The sequence below is a fragment of the Ranitomeya variabilis genome, chromosome 1, assembly GCF_051348905.1.
Source record: "Ranitomeya variabilis isolate aRanVar5 chromosome 1, aRanVar5.hap1, whole genome shotgun sequence".
NCBI lineage: Eukaryota > Metazoa > Chordata > Amphibia > Anura > Dendrobatidae > Ranitomeya > Ranitomeya variabilis.
In genome coordinates, this window is record NC_135232.1 from 652677324 (window position 1) to 652701799 (window position 24476).

At 44.1% G+C, this 24476-nt stretch overlaps 1 protein-coding gene across 1 annotated transcript in view; it reads right to left on the reverse strand.

Annotated features, from left to right (window-relative positions):
* The window catches only part of CAPN3 (calpain 3), a 180532-nt gene that overhangs the window by 120016 nt on the left and 36040 nt on the right, over window positions 1–24476 (reverse strand). Inside the window, exon 2 of the mRNA XM_077262543.1 lies at window positions 4884–4953. Within this exon, the coding sequence (XP_077118658.1) occupies window positions 4884–4953 (70 nt within the window). The remainder of the gene's footprint in view (window positions 1–4883; window positions 4954–24476) is intronic.

Below are 24476 nucleotides of genomic sequence, written 5' to 3' on the forward strand. Positions count from 1 at the left end.
AAAAAAATCGCACAGCACTCGCACCATGCGAGTTCTGTCTGATTTTTACGCAACGGTGTCCTTTGAAAAGCCGGCAATTCAGCGCGGTGTACAGTAAAATCACACTGACAGGTTAGAATAGAGTAGATATATACACATAGAATAGGTATATATATATATATGTCAGTGAGACACCTATATATGTATATTTATATTTAATGCAGCGCTAGATAGCATGAAAGCCGCTAATTCAATTGCCGGCTTTTGCTCTCTCCTTCACAAACCCGACAGGATATGAGACATGGTTTACATACAGTAAACCATCTCATATCCCTTCTTTTATTCAAAACTCAATTTGTTCAGAGCGGCCTATCACGTTCCCTAATCAGTCATTTTATGTTTGTGTGTGTGTGTAGCCCATTCACTATCTCATCTACCCCCCACCCCCTGAAGATGGCTGGACCATCATTGTAAATACACACCTGTACTTTGTATCTCCCCACCTCATTGTAGATTGTAAGCTCTCACGAGCAGGGTCGTCTTATTTTGCTTTATTGCTGTATTGTTAACATTGTTACCTATGACTGTTGTGTTTGAAACTGTTAAACTGTAAAGCGCTGCGGAATATGTTGGCGCTATATAAATAAAGATTATTATTATTATTATTATTATTTTATTACATATTCCTCTTCACTAATGTAAGAAGTGTCTGTGTGTCAAATTTGGCCGCTGTAGCTATTAAATTAAACGGTTAAATCGTGGAAAAAATTGGCGTGGGCTCCCGCACAATTTTCTCCGTCAGAGTGGTAAAGCCAGTGACTGAGGGCAGATATTAATAGCCAGGAGAGGGTCCATGGTTATTGGCCCCCCTGGCTACAAACATCTGCCCCCAGCCACCCCAGAAAAGGCACATCTGGAAGATGCGCCTATTCTGGCACTTGGCCACTCTCTTCCCACTCCCGTGTAGCGGTGGGATATGGGGTAATGAAGGGTTAACGTCACCTTGCTATTGTAAGGTGACATTAAGTCAGATTAATAATGGAGAGGCGTCAATTATGACACCTATCCATTATTAATCCAAAAGTAGGAAATGGTTAATAAAACACACACACATTATTACAAAGTACTTTAATGAAATAAAGACACAGGGTGTTGTAATATTTTATTATTATCTTAATCCACCTGAAGACCCTCGTTCTGTAAAAAAGAAAAAAAAACAAACAACAATATCCCATACCTTCCGATGATCAGTCACGTCCCACGATGTAAATCCATCTGAAGTGGTTAAATCATTTTACAGCCAGGAGCTGTGCTAATGCGGTGCTCGTGGCTGTAAAACCCCCGGGGATTGAATGCATGAATGAATGAGTGCAGGGGAATGTCCTGTAGTTACCTTGAGTTGCGGTGATGCGCCCCCTGCTGGATGTCCTCATATGAACTCGAGCGTGGGAACTTTGGCTCAAGTGTGACGCACTTGTTTACTTTCATTATTTGAGGTCTGAAAGCACTGGGGTTTTTTTTTTTATTTTGACCACTTCTCCTTTTCAAAAAAAAAAATACAAAATTTATTGCTTCGAAATTCAGAGACATGTTGTCAGAAGTTTACAGAATAAAAGAACAATTTACATTTTACTGAAAAATATACCTATAAAGAGAAAAATCAGACAAACGGATCATTTTGCAGTGGTCTCTTAATTTTTGCCAGAGCTGTGTATGCCAAAATGATGCACACGAAGCTTCCTTTCACTATGTTATAGTGTTTCTGTTCCATTTCAAAAGCCAAGCCATAACCATTGATAAGAGCAGATACTAAACTTGATCTTAGCTACAAAAGATAAGACAAAAAACAATACTTTTTCCAGAAACACCACAATACCTGCCTGTGACAGGGTCACTGGCACAATGTACGAGAGGAGAAATGTGTGACTGCGCATGTTGGCGTTAGTGGTATGAAACAGGATATTTTTCCTCCAGCACACTAAGTGTTGGGAGGGTTAAAGTAAGCTGCATACATGAGCTGGTTTTATGTGAGCACTCATAGAGTGGGAGGGAGAGTGCTCACCATATCTCTTCCTTCAGCCGACACCGGCATGTGTACTAGCAGGACCTGTGGTGATGTCACAATCATGTGATCATCACATGGTCTTGGTTAAATACCTGGACATGTGAGACAGTCTGTGTGGTGTCTTGGGAGAGGAGGTACTCCCACAGAGCTCCAAGGAGGAGCGGAGCACATTGCCAGGTGTCTGCAGGTTGAAGACTACAGAGAAAAAGACTCGGTTATTCTTTATTTGTTTTTTTCTGTTAAGCCAGAAAGGCTCCATTTTTGTTTTCTGAGCCCTGCCTTGGTGTATGCGGACTTCAATAAACTAGCAGGTGCTTCACCACTAAAGTGTTCCTGTGTCTACCTGAGGAAGCAGCTAAGCGTGGCAACCCCTCACACTGCCCTCTGCTGGATGTCCTCATGAACTGGAGCTTGGTAAAAGTTCCCACGCTCGAGTTCATATGAGGACATCCAGCAGAGGGCGCCTCACCGCAACTCAAGGTAACTACAGGTCATTCCCCTGCAATCCATTCATTCCCGGGGGTTTTACAGCCACGAGCACTGCTTTAGCACAGCTCCTGGCTGTAAAATGATTTTACCCCTTCAGATGGATTTACTTCGTGGGACTTGACCTGAGCGTCGGAAGGTATGAGATATTGTTGTTTTTTTATTTTTCCTTTGTTACAGAATGAGGGTCATCAGGTGGATTACCAGTATAATAAAATATTACAACAACCTGTGTCTTTATTTCATTAAAACACTTGTAAATAATGTGTGTGTGTTTTATTAACCATTTCGTACTATTGGATTAATAATGGATATGTGTCATAATTGACGCCTCTCCATTATTAATCTGGATTAATGTCACCTTACAATAGCAAGGTGACATTAACCCTTCATTACCCCATATCCCACTGCTACAGGGGAGTGGGAAGAGAGTGGCCAAGTGCCAGAATAGGCGCATCTTCCAGATGTGCCTTTTCTGGGGTGGCTGGGGGCAGATGTTTGTAGCCAGGGGGGCCAATAACCATGGACCCTCTCTAGGCTATTAATATCTGCCCTCAGTCACTGGCTTTACCACTCTGGTGGAGAAAATTGAGCGGGAGCCCACGCCAATTTTTTCAGCGATTTAACCCTTTATTTTACAAGCTACAGTGCCCAAATTTTGCACATACACACTACTAACATTACTAGTGTGGAATATGCAAAAAAAAAGGGATATGAGATGGTTTACTGTATGTAAACCATGTCTCATATCATGTCGGGTTTGGGAAGGAGAAATGAAAAGCCGGCAATTGAATTACCGGCTTTTCTATAGAACACCGCTGCGTATTTCTTGCAAGTCACACTGCTGGTCCATGTGTAATCCGTATTTTTCTCGCCCCCATAGACTTTCATTGGCGTTTTTTTTGCGCAATACGGTGACAAACGCAGCATGCTGCGATTTTGTACGGCCGTAGAAGACCGTATAATACGGATCCGTAAAATACGGCTGATAGGAGCTGGGCCATAGAGAATCATTGGGCCGTGTGTTATGCGTATTTTACGGGTGTATTTTCTGCACTCATAAGTCCATAAAACTCGCCAGTGTGACGCCGGCCTAATTGTGCCCTTATTGTAGCCCCTTCGTGTTCCCACACATGCTTGGACTGACCCATAGGAGAACAGGAGAATCCTCTGGTAGGCCCCCATGAGGGCGTGCTAATGAGTAATACTATTACACTCAATTCACAATTTGCAGAAAAAGTCATCATTCATAAAACAAGCTAGCCAAATTCATATTACATAGAAGCAAAATTAAATTCATGTACTAGCATCAGGTAACTTTTGGATGTGTCCGAACAGTGGGTCCCAAGAATCAACCTTTGACAACCCAGCCCGACACTGTTCCCACTCATTATACTGTATAGCCCTCATAAAGTAGGATGCCAACAAATGTACCCCCCAAACACAGGAATATACCCCCACAGTAAATTCCTCCAGATGCACAGTATAATGAATCTACAGTACACTCACCACAAAGTATGATGCCCATAGAGTAACCCAACACAGGATGATGGCGTTGACACAGCCCTCCATGCAATATGATGGTCCCTACACAGCCCTCCATAAAGTATGATGGCCCTCCATACAGTATAATGGCCCCAACCATCATTTATACTGTATAATGGCCCCCACACATTATAATGGCCCCAACTAGCCATACAAACAGTATTATTGACACCACATAGCCCTCCAAACAACATAATGGCCCATACACATCCCTCCTCAAAGTATATTGGCCTCTGCACAACTCTCCAAACAGTATAATAGCCCCCCACACAGCCCTCCAAACATACAGCATAATGTGTCGGACAGGGGTGCCAAGAGCCCACCAGTAACTAATTCCAGGGCCCCACTTTTCAGCTACATGATTATCCTCAATCACAAATTTATATGACAAAGAACTGGTTAGATTGTTAAACATATAAGACGCTGCCTCTGTCTCAGTTATTCAAGTTGCCAAGTGCTGCTCATATAAGAGGGTGGTGGCCAACTCTTGCACATTGGCCCACCGGAGGACTCTGCGGTTCTGCTGTGGGTCAGTCACACCCTGGGCATAATCATTGCTATAAGTGGTACAAGAAATACAATAGTTGTCTGGTTTTGTAATTTGTTGAGTCATGATAGATAATATTGATGATTTGCTGATCATAGTGTTTGATTTTGTTTTACTAATTTTTCTGCATGCACAAGGTACAACTCTGTACAGCTCAGTATCGGTGATTTACTCCTCTCCCCTGTGTGTAGCATTGAATACAGACTACACTATGCTTATATTATAAATTTCTTCTTTTCATGTATTGTGTGATTATCTTACCCAAATCTCCTTGACAGATATCTGTTCTGTTAGCTCCTCCTATTATAAACTGGGGATTTTCACAGATTTCCTAAAAGAAAGAAGAAACAACAATCAGTATATTTAGGGATTCTACAGCAAATAATAAAGCAAAGGTGAAAGATGCTTTAAAGATTGACCGCTCTTTTAATTTTTATTTAAAAAATCAATAGTGAAAATAAGCAACTTTGTAAGACACCTTATTAGAGAAATCAGCTTCTTTCTCCTCCTGAACTGATTCACAGGTAAAATGTCACAAGTATGTCACATCCTCCTGGGAGATCTGTGAGTAGAAGATCACTACATATTGTGAATCACAGGTCTTTCATTTAGCCTGTGTGTTTTGTTCCTCATATTAAATGGACTTCCTTTCCATTGGCGCTGAAGAGGTTACCAAGTCTTTGTATGCTGGTTGGAGACATGCACCTCCCTCTCACAGATGCTCCTGACCTGCTCATTTTCCCTCTCTATAAAACCTGGCCAGATATTATCATACCTGCCTGTGAAAGTTTACTTCCTGGCTTGCTGGAGTTGGTGTGCTGAAGTTGGAGTTCGTAGTTGCTGCTGGAGATTGTTGTTTGCTGTTTTTGGGTGTATGATTTCTCTTTTATCCAATTCCCAGTTGGTTTGTACATTCCTATCCTTCCCTTTATTCCTCTCTACCCATGGTGAATGTTTTTGTATGTAAGTTACTTTTTGTTATCCCTGTTTGTCTTGCGTGTTTATACACTAAAGGTACCTTCACATGGAGCGACGCTGCAGCGATAGCGACAACGATGCCGATCGCTGCAGCGTCGCTGTTTGGTCGCTAGAGAGCTGTCACACAGACCGCTCTCCAGCGACCAACGATGCCGAGGTCCCCGGGTAACCAGGGTAAACATCTGGTTGCTAAGCGCAGGGCCGCGCTTAGTAACCCAATGTTTACCCTGGTTACCAGCGTAAAATGTAAAAAAAACAAACAGTACATATTACATGCGTCCCCCGGCGTCCGCTTCCTGCACTGACTGAGCGCCGGCAGTAGCAGGGCACAGCGGTGACGTCACCGCTGTGCTGTGCTTTCACTTTCACTTTGCGGCGCTCAGTGTGGGAAGCGGACGCCGGGGGACGCGAAGGTGAGTATGTACTGTTTGGTTTTTTTACATTTTACACTGGTAACCAGGGTAAACATCGGGTTACTAAGCGCGGCCCTGCGCTTAGTAACCCGATGTTTACCCTGGTTACCAGTGTAAAATATCGCTGGTATCGTTGCTTTTGCTGTCAAACACAACGATACACGGCGATCGGACGACCAAATAAAGTTCTGAACTTTATTCAGCGACCAGCGACATCACAGCAGGATCCTGATCGCTGCTGCGTGTCAAACTAAACGATATCGCTAGCCAGGACGCTGCAACGTCACGGATCGCTAGCGATATCGTTACAAAGTCGTTTCGTGTGAAGGTACCTTAACATTTCTGTCCCAGATCTCCTGGGTGAGGGGGAGGGGCCAGATTAGGACATTAACAGGAGCATATAAGGTCAGGTCTCTCTACCTTTAAGAGTACCCGTGGGAGAGGGATAGTTAGGGTCCCACTTCCAGGGACACATTAAGGCCTCCTTTCCATTGAAAAGACCGCCACAGTGTGACATAAAATCTGTTTTCAGTGAATATAGACTTTCCCAGTACGGAGATAGGATATGACAGTTGGTGCTCATAAAGTTCTATGGAGGCGGGAAGAACTAGATTCAGACACATACATTTCGCTGCAAGTTCTCCTGACACAATAGTTACATTTCTCCATAGAACTTCATGGGCACCAGCTGTCTTCTATCTTAGTAATGGGAAAGTCTGTATTCATGGAAGACCGATTTTACCCATCAATTGAGAATATTGAGAATGAAAAATCAGTACAGGAAAAGAAAGAAGCCTCTAAGATATATAACACATTTTCATATTTTCAGATTTACTATCGATTTATAAAAATCAAGTTAAACAAAGGTCACTCAGTCACATTCCCACACAGTTCTAGAATGTGATTTTATATAGAACTTGAATAACAGTAAAAAGGCTGAATAGTTCACGGTAGAATGCATGCTTATTACTAAAAGGGGTTTCCACAGATTAAAAAAATCTCTTAACTTGCTCCAATATTATAAATGTAGTAATCCTCACCACACTGATCCCCTGCTGCTTCCAATTCTCTCATTAGTCTCTGTTCTTCATGACATGTGACACCCCTACAGCCAGTCACTAGGTTATACTGAGACCACATGTCCATTACGACATGCCATGTCTTGTGATGCAAGAACAGAGACCAGAGACACCTGGAAGCGATAGAGCGGGTGGGGTAAATGAGGATCACTTCTTATATATATTTCAAAGCATTGTAAGTAGTGATGAGCGAACGTGCTCGGATAAGGTGTTATCTAAGTATGCTCGAGTGCTAATCAATATTTTTTGTGAATGCCAAAGACAATATTCAAATCCCCGCGGCTGCATGTCTCTTGGCTGTTATTTATAAAAGTGTAAAATCCCTTTAATAATGTGATTATAATAAAGTGATACTGAGCTTGTTTGAATAAATCAAACAGGATCCATTACCATTGCTCTCCTGACATGTCTATTTTAGTAAATTCTTGCATTTTCTCATTTTTAACATTTCTGGGACATATGGAGGGTAAGTTTCCCCAGAAACTTTTTTTTCAGGGAGAGTAAGAGCAGACCTCTGCTAGATATCCCCCTAGAAAAAAAAAGGATTCAGAAATTGACAACTGGGTGCTGGCACCAGGCTTGGACTTGCCCACAGGAGAACAGGGGAATCCTCTATTAAGCCCCTGTGCATCATTGCCCCCCCCCTCACCAGCACCACCATTATTGTCCTTTCCTCCACCACATCATTGCCATCTTCCCCACCACCCCATCATTGCCCATTCCACCACCACCAACATTGCCTTCTCCACCACCACCCTCTTTGTCCTTTCCACCACCTCCATCATTGCCTCCTCCCCCACCACCCCATCATTATTTCTACCACCAACAACATTGCCTTCTCCCCCATCATCCCTATCACTGCTCTCTCCATTACCCACATCATTGCCAATCTCCAATACACACATCTCCAACACTGCACCACACCACACATACACACACACACACACACACACACAGCACCGCACCACATACACGCACACAGGCAGACAGACACACAGCACCACTCACCTCTCTGCACGTTCCCCATAGCCGCAGCACATCCCAACAGCATCTTTGTCGCCATCAGCTTTCTCGCTGAAACATCCGCACTGAATGATGTTGTCACCCAGCCGTGCTGTGTCGAACAGGAAGCGCCAGCCAGCGGGCAGGAAGAGGGATGGCATCAGATCCCTGCAGCTACGCTTCGCTGCCAAGCTGCAGGGATCGCTCCCTGCCCGCCAATTGCCCTCAGGGTTAGTCACCCTGCAGGGGCCCGATGCAGCCACACCAGCTTTACATGCGGGCAGTGTTATCCTCAGGCTGTGGCTAACACTTCCCGCTATTAAATTGAAATGAATATTCACTCCTCTCCACGCCTATGGGGGAGTGGGGAACTGTGAATATTAATTTCTCTTTAGCAGCGGGGACAGGCTTCCATCTTCAGCTGCTGCTCAGCTGGCATCGGGCTGGCCCCCATGACTTTTGGGCCCTATAGCAGCTGGGTGTGCTGCTATTAGCGACACTCCACTGCCAGGCGGCCCCTGGAGCACCAGGGGCCCTAGGCAGCTGCTGGCAGTATGCCAGCAGGTGTCAGTGCCTAGGCCTACCGGAGAATCCTCCGGTTCTCCGGTGGGCCAGTCCGACCCTGCGTATAAGTTACCTACCATTTTTCATTATCCCTTTTTTTCCTATATTTTTTGAGTTATCCCCTAAAAAGTAAGATGTAAATATGAGGACATAAATATTGAAACACTACTGCCTCATCTAGTTAATGATGTTGTCATGGATGTGACAGCTATGTATTGGTAAAAGATTTATTCTTTTGGGGCTTTTGACGTCCCTATGGGATCTGGTTCTGAGTTGGTTTAATCTGATTTTATCATACTGGACTAGGGATTGACAGGTCCAGTTATGGTCAGTCGACGTTGAGCCGGGCACCATTTACGTTTATCAGTGGGGTTCCAACCTCTGCCACCAGGTAGCCATTTCAGCACAAGCATACTATAGGGAGAGATACTTAAACTTTATGCACCCATATACCCATTGTGCCTTTTGGTTTGTGGATAATTAAGTAGTTCTGAATTGAGGCTAATCTTAAATATTCTTTTTTTAAATGAATTATTAAAATTACATTTTTAAAGGGTATTTTTTTTGTCAAACTGCCTATATACTACGGTAATTTTTGTAAGCTATTTGACCCTTGGCACCTCAGTCTGATACTGAGTACTGATATTCTATTTGTGAAAAGGATGTGTTCCCAAAGACATGGTCATTGATGATTGAAAAGTGCAAGAGCGCAGTTATACGGCTGTATACATCTGTCCTGTCATAACCACAAGAGTCGGTCCAGCGGACGGTACAACAAACACCAACAACAGGATGGGAAAAGGGGGAGGAAGGCCCTAATAGTAGGGAACACGGGATGGGGCACCTCCTAACTCAGTCTGTTCCTATCCCTAAGCTCCCCTAATGCCCTATGCGGGTCCTTCCCCCCGCTGCCATCATGTTCCTCATCCCTAGCTGTGACCTCACTAAACCTTGGCTAGTGCACTGGTCTGCAAGGACGCTAGTCTCACCACTGCAGATAGTACAAACAGAGGAGATTGTTATTTGATTAAACAAATCTTATGCAAATGAGGCATTAAGTGCTCTGCGAGTGACAAAACTCTTTCTGAACCTATGCCTCCCAAGGACTTTCCCTGCTCAGCATCAGTCTCTTAGGTTAAGTAATAGCAAATGGTACGATTTCTTTGTCTGGCACCCACATCACACAAACATCAATGCAAAAGTAGCACTAGAATTGCTTCTTGGGACCTTTTAGAACTTTGTATTCATGGCATTTAATAATTCATTAAAAATATACCATGACACAACAAAACATATATAATCAGATCCCTAAAGGACTTGCAACACAACCAGCAAGTTCAATTAGGGCACCAATTGGCTATACTGTACTACCTATGCCGGTACCACTGACATGAAACCTAATATTGTATTACAGATCCATATAAAATAATTAAACTGGAATTGTCTCACCCAATTCAGATTAATGTCCGGACCTCTGGCAAAGATTTTTCAGACACTCATGTGGAGCTGTGGGCATTCAGCCGCTGAAGAGTCATCCATATCGTGGGTTGAAATCATTAGTGCCAGTTAAGAGTAAACCACCTCCCAACGTGTTTCATCCAATCATCAGGGGATATGGCAGCCAGGATGGAGGGCTCCACCCTACCAGGTAAAAAGGAGGTACGGTTGTGTTGCAGGTCCTTTAGGGTTCTTATTATATATGTTTTCTTGTGTCCTGGTAATTTTAATGAATTATTAAATGTTATGTTTTAAATTACTACTTTTGCTAATGATCTTCTATCAGGTTGTGGGATTCCCCCTTTTTTTTTCTGATTTTTTGGGTAGAATCAGAAATGCTTATCTGTACATTGTTTTCATGGCCAAAGGAGCCTCATACAATTCGTGAGTCACCATATAAAATGCCAGAGATTAAGTGCAAAAAAGCACTATAGTACGAGGCCATTTCATGGCCAAATGGGTAGCTCTTAAGGTACCGTCACACTCAGCAACTTTGCAAAGAGAACGACAACAATCCGTGACGTTGCAGCGTCCTGGATAGCGATCTCGTTGTGTTTGACACGCAGCAGCGATCTGGATCCCGCTGTGCCATCGCTGGTCGGAGCTAGAAGTCCAGAACTTTATTTCGTCACCAGGTCGGCGTGTATCGTCATGTTTGACGTCAAAAGCAACGACGCTAACAATGGATGTAATGGAGCTAACAACCAGCGAGAACGAGAAGTGAGTCGCCGTTACGTCACTGGATCGCTCCTGCATCGTTCTGGAGTTGCTGTGTTTGACGTCTCTACAGCGACCTAAACAGCGACGCTCCAGCGATCTAGTTTAGGTCGGCTCGTTGTCTATATCGCTGCAGCGTGGCTGAGTGTGACGGTACCTTTAGTATACAGTCTGTGCAGGAGAGATAGTTCTAAGCTGTTATTTTAGCTTGGTCTTCCTTTGAAGATAAACCCTTACACCATGGAGTTACATTTTAATGAGTCCTATTGTTAAAAAAAGTTAGACTCTTTCCTGTTTCGGCATGACAATATGCCCATGCACAAAGTAAGTCTTGGTTTGCCAATGTTGGTATGTAAGAATCTTAAGGAGCGTTTACACCTAACAACCGTAGGCATTAAAAGATCTCTGGTCGTTTAACAGCCGATTAACACTTTCAGTCCACCTTCCCGATGTCCACTGAACAAACTGTAACAGACCAACACTTATGCTTCAATTGTTCTGGGCACAATGAGAAATGTTCAAATGGGATGAAGCACTTCCGAGAATGATGATCTTTGGTGCGGCACAAAATAGTGTTTCACCTAGGAATGAGAATTTTGCCTATACATTGGGTCATTGGCGGCCTGTTTAGTTTGCAAGATTATCGTGAAAGGAGCGCTCATTCATGACAATCTTTCAGTGTAAAGACACCATTTGTGGCCCCTACTTCAAAAACCTTTAAAGTGTAAACTGGAAGATAAATTGTGAGTGGAGCTTCATCCCGCAGAACGAGTTCTCATCCTCAGTAATGTAATTTAGTCTTCTTTTAAGCAAGGATGATATGGACCAACTCAATATAAAGGTTTAAAATCTATTAGTGAAAAATTCAGTGGACAGTTATGTGATGATCAGATGTCCAAATTACAATAACAAAAAGTTTTATTTTTTTATTTTTATAAAGAAACCATAGAATGCAATGTGTATTCTGACCTTAACCATATATCCCCACTAGCTATGTAGCAATACGACCACACTCCCAGGCATCAAATAACTAGAAGTATCCAATAATCGTCTTTTAAGATTTAATACGATGTTAAATAATAGTGGATGGTTTTTATTTTCTCCATGTTGTTCCTGTTTTTGGGGACCCGCCTAGTAAGCTTGGGCCCTTTGAAACTGTGCAGTCAGTCACCCTCTAAGGACAATCCTAGCCAAACTGGAAAAGCTTTGTGACAATTCTTTATGGTTATTATCCTCCTTGAAAGCAGATAGGTCTTTGGCACATCTCCAAATATGACAAGTCAGCTGGTGACATGCTCTAGAGCACTGGCGCGAGTCATGGTTGTCTCAAGCTCTCAAGAAGTCAATGTGCTTGCTTCACGCCCCAGTAGACACATAGCAGGAAAAGATTACTGTGCTTATCAAATTCAATACTAGAAATAGCAGTTAACAACATTTACACCGCAGATGTTTTAAAGAGGTTGCCTGCTACTTTATCATTGATAACCTATCCTCAGGATAGGTCATCAGTGTCTGATCGGTTGGGGGCCGATACTTTGCACCCCCACCAATCATCTGCTCTCTGTGTCAGTGGCGGCAGAAGTCGGCTGGAAATGTTCAACTGCAGAGCTGCTCCATGTTCTGATAGTGGCCATGGACAGGTACTGAACATCTGCCTCCTATTGATTTGAAAAGGAGTCAGATCTCTAGTACCCAGCTGCGGCCACTATCAGAAGATAGAGCAGCTTCACAATTGCCACCGATGCAGACACCAACAACAGCTCATCGGCGAGGAAACAGGTAGGGCGACACTAAGTTTTCTCTGAAACACCCAAGCATTCAGAGAAACACTTGGCAGCAATTATGCAGCTGAGCTCGGATTCAAGCGTTATGTGGTTTAGGCAGCATCGACAGACAGGTTCCCTTTAATATGTACGAATATAAACTTAAAATTAAAATAAAATTTCAGTTCTTGGACTGATATAAAAATACAGACTAGAGATGGCAATTATGAGTTCCTCCATCAAAATAGCAAGTGTTCAACTAAAAGTAAAAGTTACAAATAATATGTGGGATCAGGGTAAATAGTGGCCAACTGATTTTGTGTGGTGAGAACTATACTTTCCCACTGTGGAGGCAAAGTTAAAGGAGTTGTCCGGCCATAAGGAACAAGTCTGCAGTCAATAACTGGATGCGATGTCAGGATTCTCCGATGCCGACACTGAGAGCTGCAGGAGCATGACCTCAAGTATTTGATTTGCATATATGTGGTCACGTGCCGACTAGACGTGCGCAGCTTCGCTCAATGGAAGTGTAATGAGCAAAGCCAGACATGTCTAGTCAGAATGTGACCTGAACTATGCAAATTGCATAATTACAGTCACATGACTGCGCACTCCCGGCGAATTCTCACTGCACACAATACACACTGTGAAGATTCACAAGTCTGCAGTCACATACTTGTACCCTGAGGCCAGGCAATCCCGTTAAGCTAGATGGTGCCTATCCCACAATTTGACTGCGACTGGTGACTCAATGTGAAAAAAAAAATTTCTCCCAGCAATCTATTATTGTCATACATTGACACCATTGTATAATATTCATCGCTCATAAATAGCCAGAATTCAATTGAACATTTTGTCAGACACTAGAGAATTTCTCGACGATTCATGCATTTATGTATATTGCACAGATGAATTGGTTGGTAAAGCGCAGCACTCTCAGAATTCATCGAAAAGCCAATTTCTAAATGTGCCCATCAGTATGGAATGCACTCACAGCAGAGAAAACACTGCGATGGTACGGGTTATCCCTACACGGCCCCTTTTTATGGCCGACTCTGGCAGATTTCCATCGATGTGGTACACTAGTATTAATTACGCCACATAAATCACACAAACACCAGCTAATTATACAAGTGATCCCAAAACTAAGAAAGTAGCATTATTAAATATTTATATTCATTCCAACACTGGGAAAAAAATCTAATTATATATTGATTTATGATGAATTTGGAACATTATGGAAGCATTTACTGGGAAGCAGTTTATTAAGTTGCACTTTTGCTTGAGTAGTTTTGAGTTGTCAATTTGCATTTTTCACTTTTTTTAATTACAAAAGTTGCTACTGTAGAGCCATTGAATCTGCTCTGGAAATTATGGAACAAAGGAAGGGTGTTAACTTAAGCTTAGGTTGGAGCCATCTCAAATCTCAAGGAAAACTGAACTCACAAAAGGCAAAGAAATGACTAACAATGCCTAACAACTTTACTTAACAAGACAATGAAAGAAATAATACTAAAGGAGCAGTGTCACTCCTTGCTTCCAGCTATCGCCCAATATCGCTGCTCCCTTTCGCTTCCAAACTCCTGGAGCAGCACGTCCACGCCAAACTTTCCTCCCACCTCTCATCTAACTTGTTGTTCGACAATCTACAATCTGGTTTCCGCCCCCATCACTCAACTGAGACTGCCCTGACCAAAATCACTAACGACCTACTTACCGCCAAAGCTACTGGACAATACTCTGTACTCCTCCTTCTAGACCTGTCCTCTGCTTTTGACACAGTTGACCACTGCCTCCTACTACAGATCCTCTCCTCCTTTGGCATCAAAGACCTCACCCTATCCTGGATCTCCTCATACCTTTCCAACCGCACATTCAGCGTCTCCCACTCCCACACTACCTCCTCATCCCACCCTCTCTCTGTTGGAGTCCCCCAAGGCTCTGTTCTAGGACCCCTACTCTTCTCAATCTATACACTTGGCTTGGGACAACTCATAAAGTCCCATGGATTCCAGTACCACCTCTATGCTGATGACACTCAGATCTACCTCTCTGGCCCAGACGTCACCGCACTGCTGTCCAGAATCCCAGAGTGCTTATCAGCTATATCCTCCTTCTTCTCCTCTCGCTTCCTCAAACTCAATGTGGACAAATCTGAACTCATCATCTTTCCTCCATCCCATAGATCTTCCTTACCTGACCTATCTATCGCAATCAATGACATCATGCTTTCCCCCGTACCGGAAGTCCGCTGCCTCGGAGTAACCTTCGACTCTGCCCTGTCCTTCAAACCGCACATCCAAGCTCTCTCCACCTCCTGTCGCCTCCAGCTCAAAAATATCTCCAGAATCCGTCCTTTCCTCAACCTTCAATCTACTAAAATGCTTGTGCATGCCCTCATCATCTCCCACCTTGACTACTGCAACATCCTTTTCTGCGGCCTCCCTGCTAACACCCTTGCACCTCTCCAGTCCATCCTTAACTCTGCTGCCCGACTAATCCATCTCTCTCCTCGCTACTCCTCCGCTTCCCCCCTCTGCAAATCTCTTCACTGGCTCCCATTCCCTCAGCGTATCCAGTTCAAATTACTAATACTGACCTACAAAGCCATCCATAACCTGTCTCCTCCATATATCTCTGAACTAATCTCCATATATCTTCCCTCACGTAATCTCCGGTCCTCCCAAGACCTCCTTCTCTCCTCCACACTTATTCGCTCCTCATCCAATTGCCTCCAAGACTTCTCCCGAATATCCCCCATCCTCTGGAACTCTCTGCGCCAACTCGTCTGACTATCAACCACAGTCGGATCCTTCAGACGGAACCTGAAAACTCATCTCTTCAGGAAAGCCTACAGCCTGCACTGACCCCGCTGCCTCCTCATCACCACCGAACCTACCGCCTCACCAACACCGGAGCTCCTGCAACCCCCAACCTACTGTCTCCTTCCCCATAATCCTGCAGAATGTAAGCCCGCAAGGGCAGGGTCCTCGCCCCTCTGTATCAGTCTGTCATTGTAAGTTTGTTTACTGTAAGTGATATCTGTAACTTGTATGTAACCCCTTCTCATGTACAGCACCATGGAATCAATGGTGCTTTATAAATAAATAATAATAATAATAATAATAATAATAATAATAATTGTTGATTACCCTCAGGATGGTGGGGTGAAAAGAAAGAGCACCATCTTCTCCAAAGGATCGGAGCTTGTAAATGCTGAGCTAACATATATCTTGGTCTAAAGTTGATCAAAACAGATACATAACTAAAACAATTGCCCATCAGCTGAAATTTATCAACCTATAACTATTTTAAACCATCATAGTATGAAAAAAAGTCAGCCATGTTTATAATATATATACTCTATTCCCACTTATTCACACTAGAACTTTATGAGGTAAATAGATTCTCAGAAAGTTTTGAGAATCTTCCCAGAACAACCTTTGGTCCTTTATCAGGAGTCAATGAAGATGCATGACCAGTAACGGTCAATATGGTCTATGTTAGGACATTGATTCCTTACTGGTGATGAGTGAATGTGCTCGGATAAGGTGTTACCTGAGCATGTTCGTGTGCTAACCGAGTGTCTTCGGCATGCTCGAATTATATGTTTGAGTCCCTGCGGTTGCATGTCTCGCGGCTGTTCGACAGCTGCAACACATGCAGTGACTGCCCGTTTGTTAGGCGATCCTTGCATGTGGTGCAGCTGTCAAACAGCCACGAGACATGCAGCCGCAGGGACCCAAACATATAATTCGAGCACGCCGAAGACACTCGGTTAGCACACGAACATTCTCAGGTAACACCTTATCCGATCACGTTCACTCATCACTATTCCTTACCAAACAACCATCAAGCTACTTCTGTCTAATACCATCTTAAAGAGGACTTGTTGCCAAGTCAAAAGTGACAAGTTTTTGCATTTATTTTATTCCCACTACTCTAGAGTATTTGATTTTTTTCTTTATTTTTTAAATCTGGCATATGGTTTCAAAAAGTGTTGTTTTTTTTTTTATTATTTAGAGTACACAATACATAAATGTTATGGTCTTTACTATGGGGGTGTTGCTCATAGGGTAATTATAGAGTACATCCTAAAGACATGCCCCCAAGGAATCCTGTGAGCCTCGCCTCCTTTTAAAGACCACACCACAAAAAAACCAACTGAATACTCAAGCATGAAGTGGGAATAAAATACCGTAAGTCTACAAATTGGACACTTCTGTCCTGGTGACAGGCAGGTCCTCTAAGGATTTATTAACTATTCTTACATATAATAAAATATATTTAAGATATCATGAAATTTTACTAACTTTAAATTTCTATCGACACATGTCATCTTGGTGAATTTTGTTTGCTTATATGGTCTTTAGTGATGTCTAGTTGCGAAAGGAATTGAGAAATATTTTATTCAACACAATAAAAAACCATCTGGCAAAAACGTAACTAAAGATGAATTATTGTATTATTCAATCCATCGCATTGGTCACCATTCAAGTCATGCCCTATTTACCGAGTAGTGCTTGCCTGTTTATTTTTCACTCCACTTATGGAAGAAAATGATGAATAGTAAGGGACATTTGAAGGATATCTAAAAGTATAGACATTAAATAGAGGTTTAGTCAACTACGACCGATTTTCCTTTATAGGTAAAGCCTTAGACTAACAGAGAAAAAAATATGACAATTGATGCATAAAGAGTAATTCAGATATACTTCCAACCTTTGGTCTTTTCCACACGATATTCTTCACTTTGGTTGCCTTCTGGCCAAACTCTTTGTAGCCCAAGGACTGCCCTCCAGCTGGGAAGACATCATCTTCAAAGAGTTTCTTCTTGTTGATGAAGTCCCTTCTTAAGGCCAAAAAGTCTTGTCCCTCAAACTTTAGGGGCTTGTTAAGGGATCCTTCCCCATTTCGACGATCTCTTTCCCGGATAACCCGGTCACAGAAAAAGCCAGAAGGGATAAAAGGCATGGCTTCGTCCAGGATTTGGTGGATGCCACTACTAATCAGTCTCTTTCATGTGCACTAGGCATAAATCCAACACGATAATTCCTTTTCTGGCTATGTGGCTAAACAGCAGGAAAGTGGCCAGCTTGCAATCAAAAATGTTTTTTAGGAGCCCGGGTAGTGAACATGTAGTCACCAGAATGTACGAATGTCTACTGGTATCCACAGCATGTATGTAAGCTGGATTCACATATGACTTTCAACTAGCACAGTAGCTACAGCAAAGCCTTAACTTAAATTTCCATAGTTATTTCTTTCTTTTGTTCCGCTGTAACATGTAAAAACAAATCCCTCCCTGGCTCATTCCTGTCTCAGCAGAAGGCATTCATCCTTTTAAAAACTGTCGTCAACAGAACAGGGCACAGGCCTTTCTAAACAGACAGTATACACTAATCCTATACAGCTGAATGGATGCATAGGGGACCCGCTTTGTCCTTTTGTGTCCGGCTAATGAAGCTATCACAGTCATATTTCCACATCATATTTTTTGGCATCCCTACACGACCGCAGAATGACGATTTACTGTGTGCATGTGGTACTCTTCTAATTCACTACTCTACGTGCCGTATGTTTTGTGCCTCCATAAAATCTTTCATAATTTTAGTACTATAAATGCGATGGTTCATTTGATGGCATTTGTGAAGGGATTGTCTACAGTAAAAAAATAAGTTCTGCACAGTGCCACTTTTCTCCATAGGCTATGTGTGGTATTGCAGCTTTCACTTGAATAAGGCTTAATGGCAATACCACATACAGTTTATGGAAGAGCTGCATGGTTTCTGTATTAAAAACAAACAAACACAAATATTGTGAACCCTGTAGAAGATTAAAATTATTGTCTCCAGATTTCCTGCTTGATTCACAGTTCAGGCCAGTGGTGTCCGAAGCTGTTGTGCTCTCTGATGTTATTTCATAGTAAATAGGACCATCAGAAGAGTGCACTGGCACTGAAGCTTGCTGGACTGGGAGCTAACAGTGCGCTCTAGCAGTCCCGCCAACTTCAGAACAGCACTTACGCATATTCAGCCACTGCTGTTAGACCAACCAAGTAATGAGAAATAAATATTTTAATATATATATATATATATATATATATATATATATATATATATATATATATATGCAGCACCCCAGAGTCCTGGTCGTTGCAGTACTGTTGCTCCGCCGCTAAGGGGAGCTATGGTACGTTTGATGGCACTGAAGGAATTCATCTGACCAGGTATCACAGACACCAATACACTTCACAGTCTGGCCTCCAGGGGGAGCTAAGGGTTCTATTTATTAGGCCACTCCTCACAATCTGGTAAAACTGGGGGTTAGGCAGGAAGTTAGTGGAGAAAGCTGACTGGGTTGGAACCAGGCAACACCTTGTGGCAGAGGGTGTTGTAGGGGAAGATTCAGAGGGGTCCCTGTCAGGGGTGGGATCCTGACAGAGGCCTAGCAACCAGAAAGAACGTTACGGGACCGCGCCTGCACGATATAGCGGCGGTACCCCAAGAAAGGACAAGAAGCGAGGTATATTGTGCTGAGTGAGAAACGAGATCAACGCAACAAGGCGAATACCAGTAGGAGTCGTGCTGTAAGACGAGGCAACATCCTATTGAGGCGCATAACCGGTGGCCGGAACGCCGAGGAAGTATAGAGCTCCAAGCCAAACTTCAAACCTACGGCAGGACAGTCAGTTATAGGCGGGCTGTCTCACCCAATTGACCTAGGAAGACACAGGGGGGTAACAACAGGAGTGGGGCGATGCTAGAGTCCCGGAAGAGCTCCGAGCCTCCCCGTCATACGGGTGCGTCCTAACCATAAGATCTGGGGGATGTGGAAGAACATCAGAATCGAGTTGTGAGGGAACACGAGAAACAGACACAACAGTTGTGAGGACTATTCCGTGGTGCTCAGCAGGGAAGGACTACAACACACAAGCGCTAGAGGGTAGGCACAGATTTCCACCTGCAAAGGGAGCTCTGGATGTGCCATCGGACCGACCAGGCTTGCGCAGCCCAGTTAACCGTATTCCGGATTGAGGACCCTGAAGCCTTCAGTAAAGAGGTAAAGAGACTGCAACCTGGTGTCCTCGTTATTTACTGCACCGCACCACTACAACATCATCACCATTTATTCACCCCTTTCATTGGGTGCCCCTCAGCAGGGTCACGGACCGGGCCTAGCCACCGTGACAACCCCAGAGCAGAGACTCAGAGGCCCGGAACCGGGTACCCCTCGGCCCTGCGGCAGTGGGGGCGCTGCAATTTTGGCATCACGAACAGGATCTATTTAAGCCTGAAGAATCAGGTCATGTGTGCCTTGGAACTGTGATTTATTGTACTTGGACTGTGACTTATTGCAAAGACTGTGCCGCGCCACTTGCCGCCAAAATCCGCCATTACAGCGCTGAGGAGAGCGCAGGAGAAGAAGAGGGGCGTGGAGTGGACGTAGACAAGCTGGAGAGCGCGAAAGACAATGGCCGCCCAGTCTAAATATTTTTGCATCCTGAGGACGTGTCCGTCAACAGCCGAGATCCGCCTCCTGATCTTCTATGGCAGGCGGAGACCGAAGAAATGAAACTATGATTCAGATGAGGTGGGACTGGAGACCAGAGAAGGCCTGCAGAAAAGGATGGCCCCGCATCGACCCCCGTCACCAGAGGATTATTCCGATATGCCCCCGCTGGAGGATTTGGACCCGTGGGAGCTGTCGATGGGGCATCCTTTGCCTGCGCGGTCCCCAGCCTGTGTGCCTCCCCCAGGGGAGTGGAGTGGCGACGGAGGAGTCACCCCAGGTAGGGGTACTGAGTGCCGCGACCCCCAGGGAGACCGCCCCACCTCTGCACCAGACCCGGCCGCCGCTGCGACCACTGGTGCCCCAGCGCTCCTGCCGCTTGGCCCCAAAGAACCGGGGGGGCCAGACTTGGGGCCCTTCCCTTGGGGAGAATACAGGAACCACCTGATTGCGGAGTTCCAGCGGGAAGTGGAGCGGGAGGCGCGTGGTGAGCTGTTGGAGGGCTCCTTGCCGAAATGGGGCGTCGTAATTGTCTACCAGCCCCAGGCAGGGAAGGGCTTCGTGCAGGAGATTGGAACAGCCCTGAGAGTCCGCATCACCCGGGACGAAGTGGAGCCCTGCCTGTGTGGAGACGGCGCTAAGTCCCTCCTGAAGCCGGGGGATGTGGTGACGTATCGCCGGCACCTGAAGGGGAGCAGCTGTTGGGCCCGGGATATGCAGCGCTGCACGGCCGTTCTAGCGGTATCCCGAACCGAGGGGGAGGAGTTTGCCGCTGAAGCCGCTGCTGCAGCCTCTGCCGCCGCCAGCATCATCCATCGACCCACACAGACACTCATCGCAGCGCACGACCTGGTCGTGCAGAAGACCCGAACCCATGGGGTACACCTGGCATCAGGAGTAGACTTGGAGTCCAGCCTGTCTGAGCCGCAGAGGGCCACCTGCCAGGTAAAGCCTCGATGGGGGCAGCCAGAATCAAAGTAAGCAAAAATGCTTTATTGATTGTAAATAGTTAACTGATTGTTTTTCTGCTGCTTTGCTAAAACCCATCCAGGGTTAACTCTTAAAGGGATCCCTTTGTTGACCCGGGATCCCTATTGCCTTTTGTTTGTTTTCTACTTGTTGCCTCAGTTATCAAGAGACTGCCGAGTCATGGACGGTGAATGATTCAAAAACTGATGTTGTAAATAGTTTGCGCCTTCTTAAAGGTGCTCTCTACTGGTTTTACATGAAGAAAGGACTCTTTGTGAAGATACTGATCTTGAAAACATTACAGGAGTCCTTATTGCGAACAGACTTGCAGCTTGAGAAGTTGCACTACCTCATAGAGACTCGGTCCCCTCTTAAAGGGGATGTTCATTGATAGTACTTAGAGAATGATGATGCTCTAAAAGAAAAAGTAATATTGCTGATATGTGAAAGTTAAATGTAGCTAACTAGTTGATTGTAAGAAATGTTTAATGATGTTGATAGAAGAACGAGGACAGGAAGTGAACCCGTACGGGGTTAGTTAGTGAGTCCTCCTAGGAGCCATATAGAGATGGCTCAGTGATCTTGAACTGAAAGAAAAATGATATGTTCTATACTGTGTATAGTAGTAGAAACAGTAGGCCCGGGCGGAAAGGGGCGGTCCTGTAACAGAAAGGAGAGGCAGTAGGTCTGGAGCAGTTAGGACAGGCGGTCCTGCAGATGTAAAGAAGGAGAATGCATAAAAGTTGATCAGCCTTATAATGTTTTATAAGAAGGTCTTTAGTGGATTCAGCGAGTACGTCCTTAAAGGCAAAGTTAAATTATTGTTCAAAAATTTTGCACTTAGTAGAATACCCGGTTGGGTAAGAAAAGTATTTATAGTATGTTATTTAAAGTATTTAAACCTGTTTGTAACATTCAAGTGTCCTCACCTCCCATAAAGGGAAGCTCTGTTAAAAAAAGTTTACTTGTACTTGCATTTTCAAAATTGTATGTCTTTTTGCTGACATGTATTGTTGTTTTCTTCCCAGTCCAGGAGTACTGGATTTAACCGGGGGGGAGTGCAGCGCCCCAGAGTCCTGGTCGTTGCAGTACTGTTGCTCCGCCGCTAAGGGGGGCTATGGTACGTCTGATGGCACTGAAGGAATTCATCTGACCAGGTATCACAGACACCAATACACTTCACAGTCTGGCCTCCAGGGGGAGCTAAGGGTTCTATTTATTAGGCCACTCCTCACAATCTGGTAAAACTGGGGGTTAGGCAGGAAGTTAGTGGAGAAAGCTGACTGGGTTGGAACCAGGCAACACCTTGTGGCAGAGGGTGTTGTAGGGGAAGATTCAGAGGGGTCCCTGTCAGGGGTGGGATCCTGACAGAGGCCTAGCAACCAGAAAGAACGTTACGGGACCGCGCCTGCGCGATACAGCGGCGGTACCCCAAGAAAGGACAAGAAGCGAGGTATATTGTGCTGAGTGAGAAACGAGATCAACGCAACAAGGGGAATACCAATAGGAGTCGTGCTGTAAGACGAGGCAACATCCTATTGAGGCGCATAACCGGTGGCCGGAACGCCGAGGAAGTATAGAGCTCCAAGCCAAACTTCAAACCTACGGCAGGACAGTCAGTTATAGGCGGGCTGTCTCACCCAATTGACCTAGGAAGACACAGGGGGGTAACAACAGGAGTGGGGCGACGCTAGAGTCCCGGAAGAGCTCCGAGCCTCCCCGTCATACGGGTGCGTCCTAACCATAAGATCTGGGGGACGTGGAAGAACATCAGAATCGAGTTGTGAGGGAACACGAGAAACAGACACAACAGTTGTGAGGACTATCCCGTGGTGCTCAGCAGGGAAGGACTACAACACACAAGCGCTAGAGGGTAGGCACAGATTTCCACCTGCAAAGGGAGCTCTGGATGTGCCATCGGACCGACCAGGCTTGCGCAGCCCAGTTAACCGTATTCCGGATTGAGGACCCTGAAGCCTTCAGTAAAGAGGTAAAGAGACTGCAACCTGGTGTCCTCGTTATTTACTGCACCGCACCACTACAACATCATCACCATTTATTCACCCCTTTCATTGGGTGCCCCTCAGCAGGGTCACGGACCGGGCCTAGCCACCGTGACAACCCCAGAGCAGAGACTCAGAGGCCCGGTACCGGGTACCCCTCGGCCCTGCGGCAGTGGGGGCGCTGCATATATATATATAAAAAGAGAAGATAGTTTACAAGTAAACTTCAAAGTTGTCTTTTTTTTACATTGCAGTAAACGGAACATTGCAGTTTTACCCGTGTAAGAAAATGGGATGAACCTTAAAAAAAAAAACTTTTTGCCTCACAAAAAATTACACATCCCAAAGTAAAAAAAAGTGTAAAACTTGTTACACAAAATAGAAGTCACTAAACAGCTCAGTAAACAACAAAAATCGAAAAAGTTCAGGCTTTCAAAAACGTGACACTGCCCCAAATTTGTTTTATTTTAAAAAGCAATTTAATACATATTATTTTGTGGCAATTGGATTATGGCAATATCCAATTTATATTAACATGCCCGTGTTAGGTGGGAAAAAATGGATAAATGATCATACAACAGTTGTATGTAATAAAAAATTGTACGATTAAAAGCAACAGCTTGCCCCCTCCTCTTCTGTCCCCCAAAAAGCCTAGATACAGTTACTCCAACAGAAAAATTAAGAAAAAAAACCATTGGGTATCAAATGCGGCAAACAAAAAAATATTGAATTTAAAGAGTCATTTTAATGTAAAATTTAAAAAAAAAAACAAATGTGCTACTGTAAATCGTATCAACCCTCATAATAAAGAAAACATGACATATCTAATGGTGAATAGTGTTTTTAACAAAATGTATTACAATCTAGATCTGCTTTTTTGATTATTGTGCTTCTCAGTGTAGTATAACACAATCAAAAAGTTGCATTGCTTAGATTCCTGCCCATAGAGAGTTAGTAAAAAAATTGGAGAGTTAGTAAAAAATTGCTGCCATTGACAAACTCATCACCCCCCCCTCCAAAAACAAAAAATCCCACAACCTCATACAACTAAGTCACCCAAGAATTGAAAAACTATGGCTCCTGGAACACGACACTAACAAAATAAAAAAATGGTTTGGTTATGCTAATTGTACTGTATGTGGGACTTTATCCAGTAGGTCAGCAGGATTGTAGCAGCACCAAACTTACACAATTTTATGTTTTCTCTATGTACAATAAATACAGACTTTGAAAAAAATACATTTGCCTTTGTGTTGTCATTATCTGAGAGGCATCAATATTAACATTTTTCAAAAACTGTCTTCAGCAAGAAAGGTTTAAAGGGAATCTGTCAGTAGGATCAACCCTCCTCGTTTGA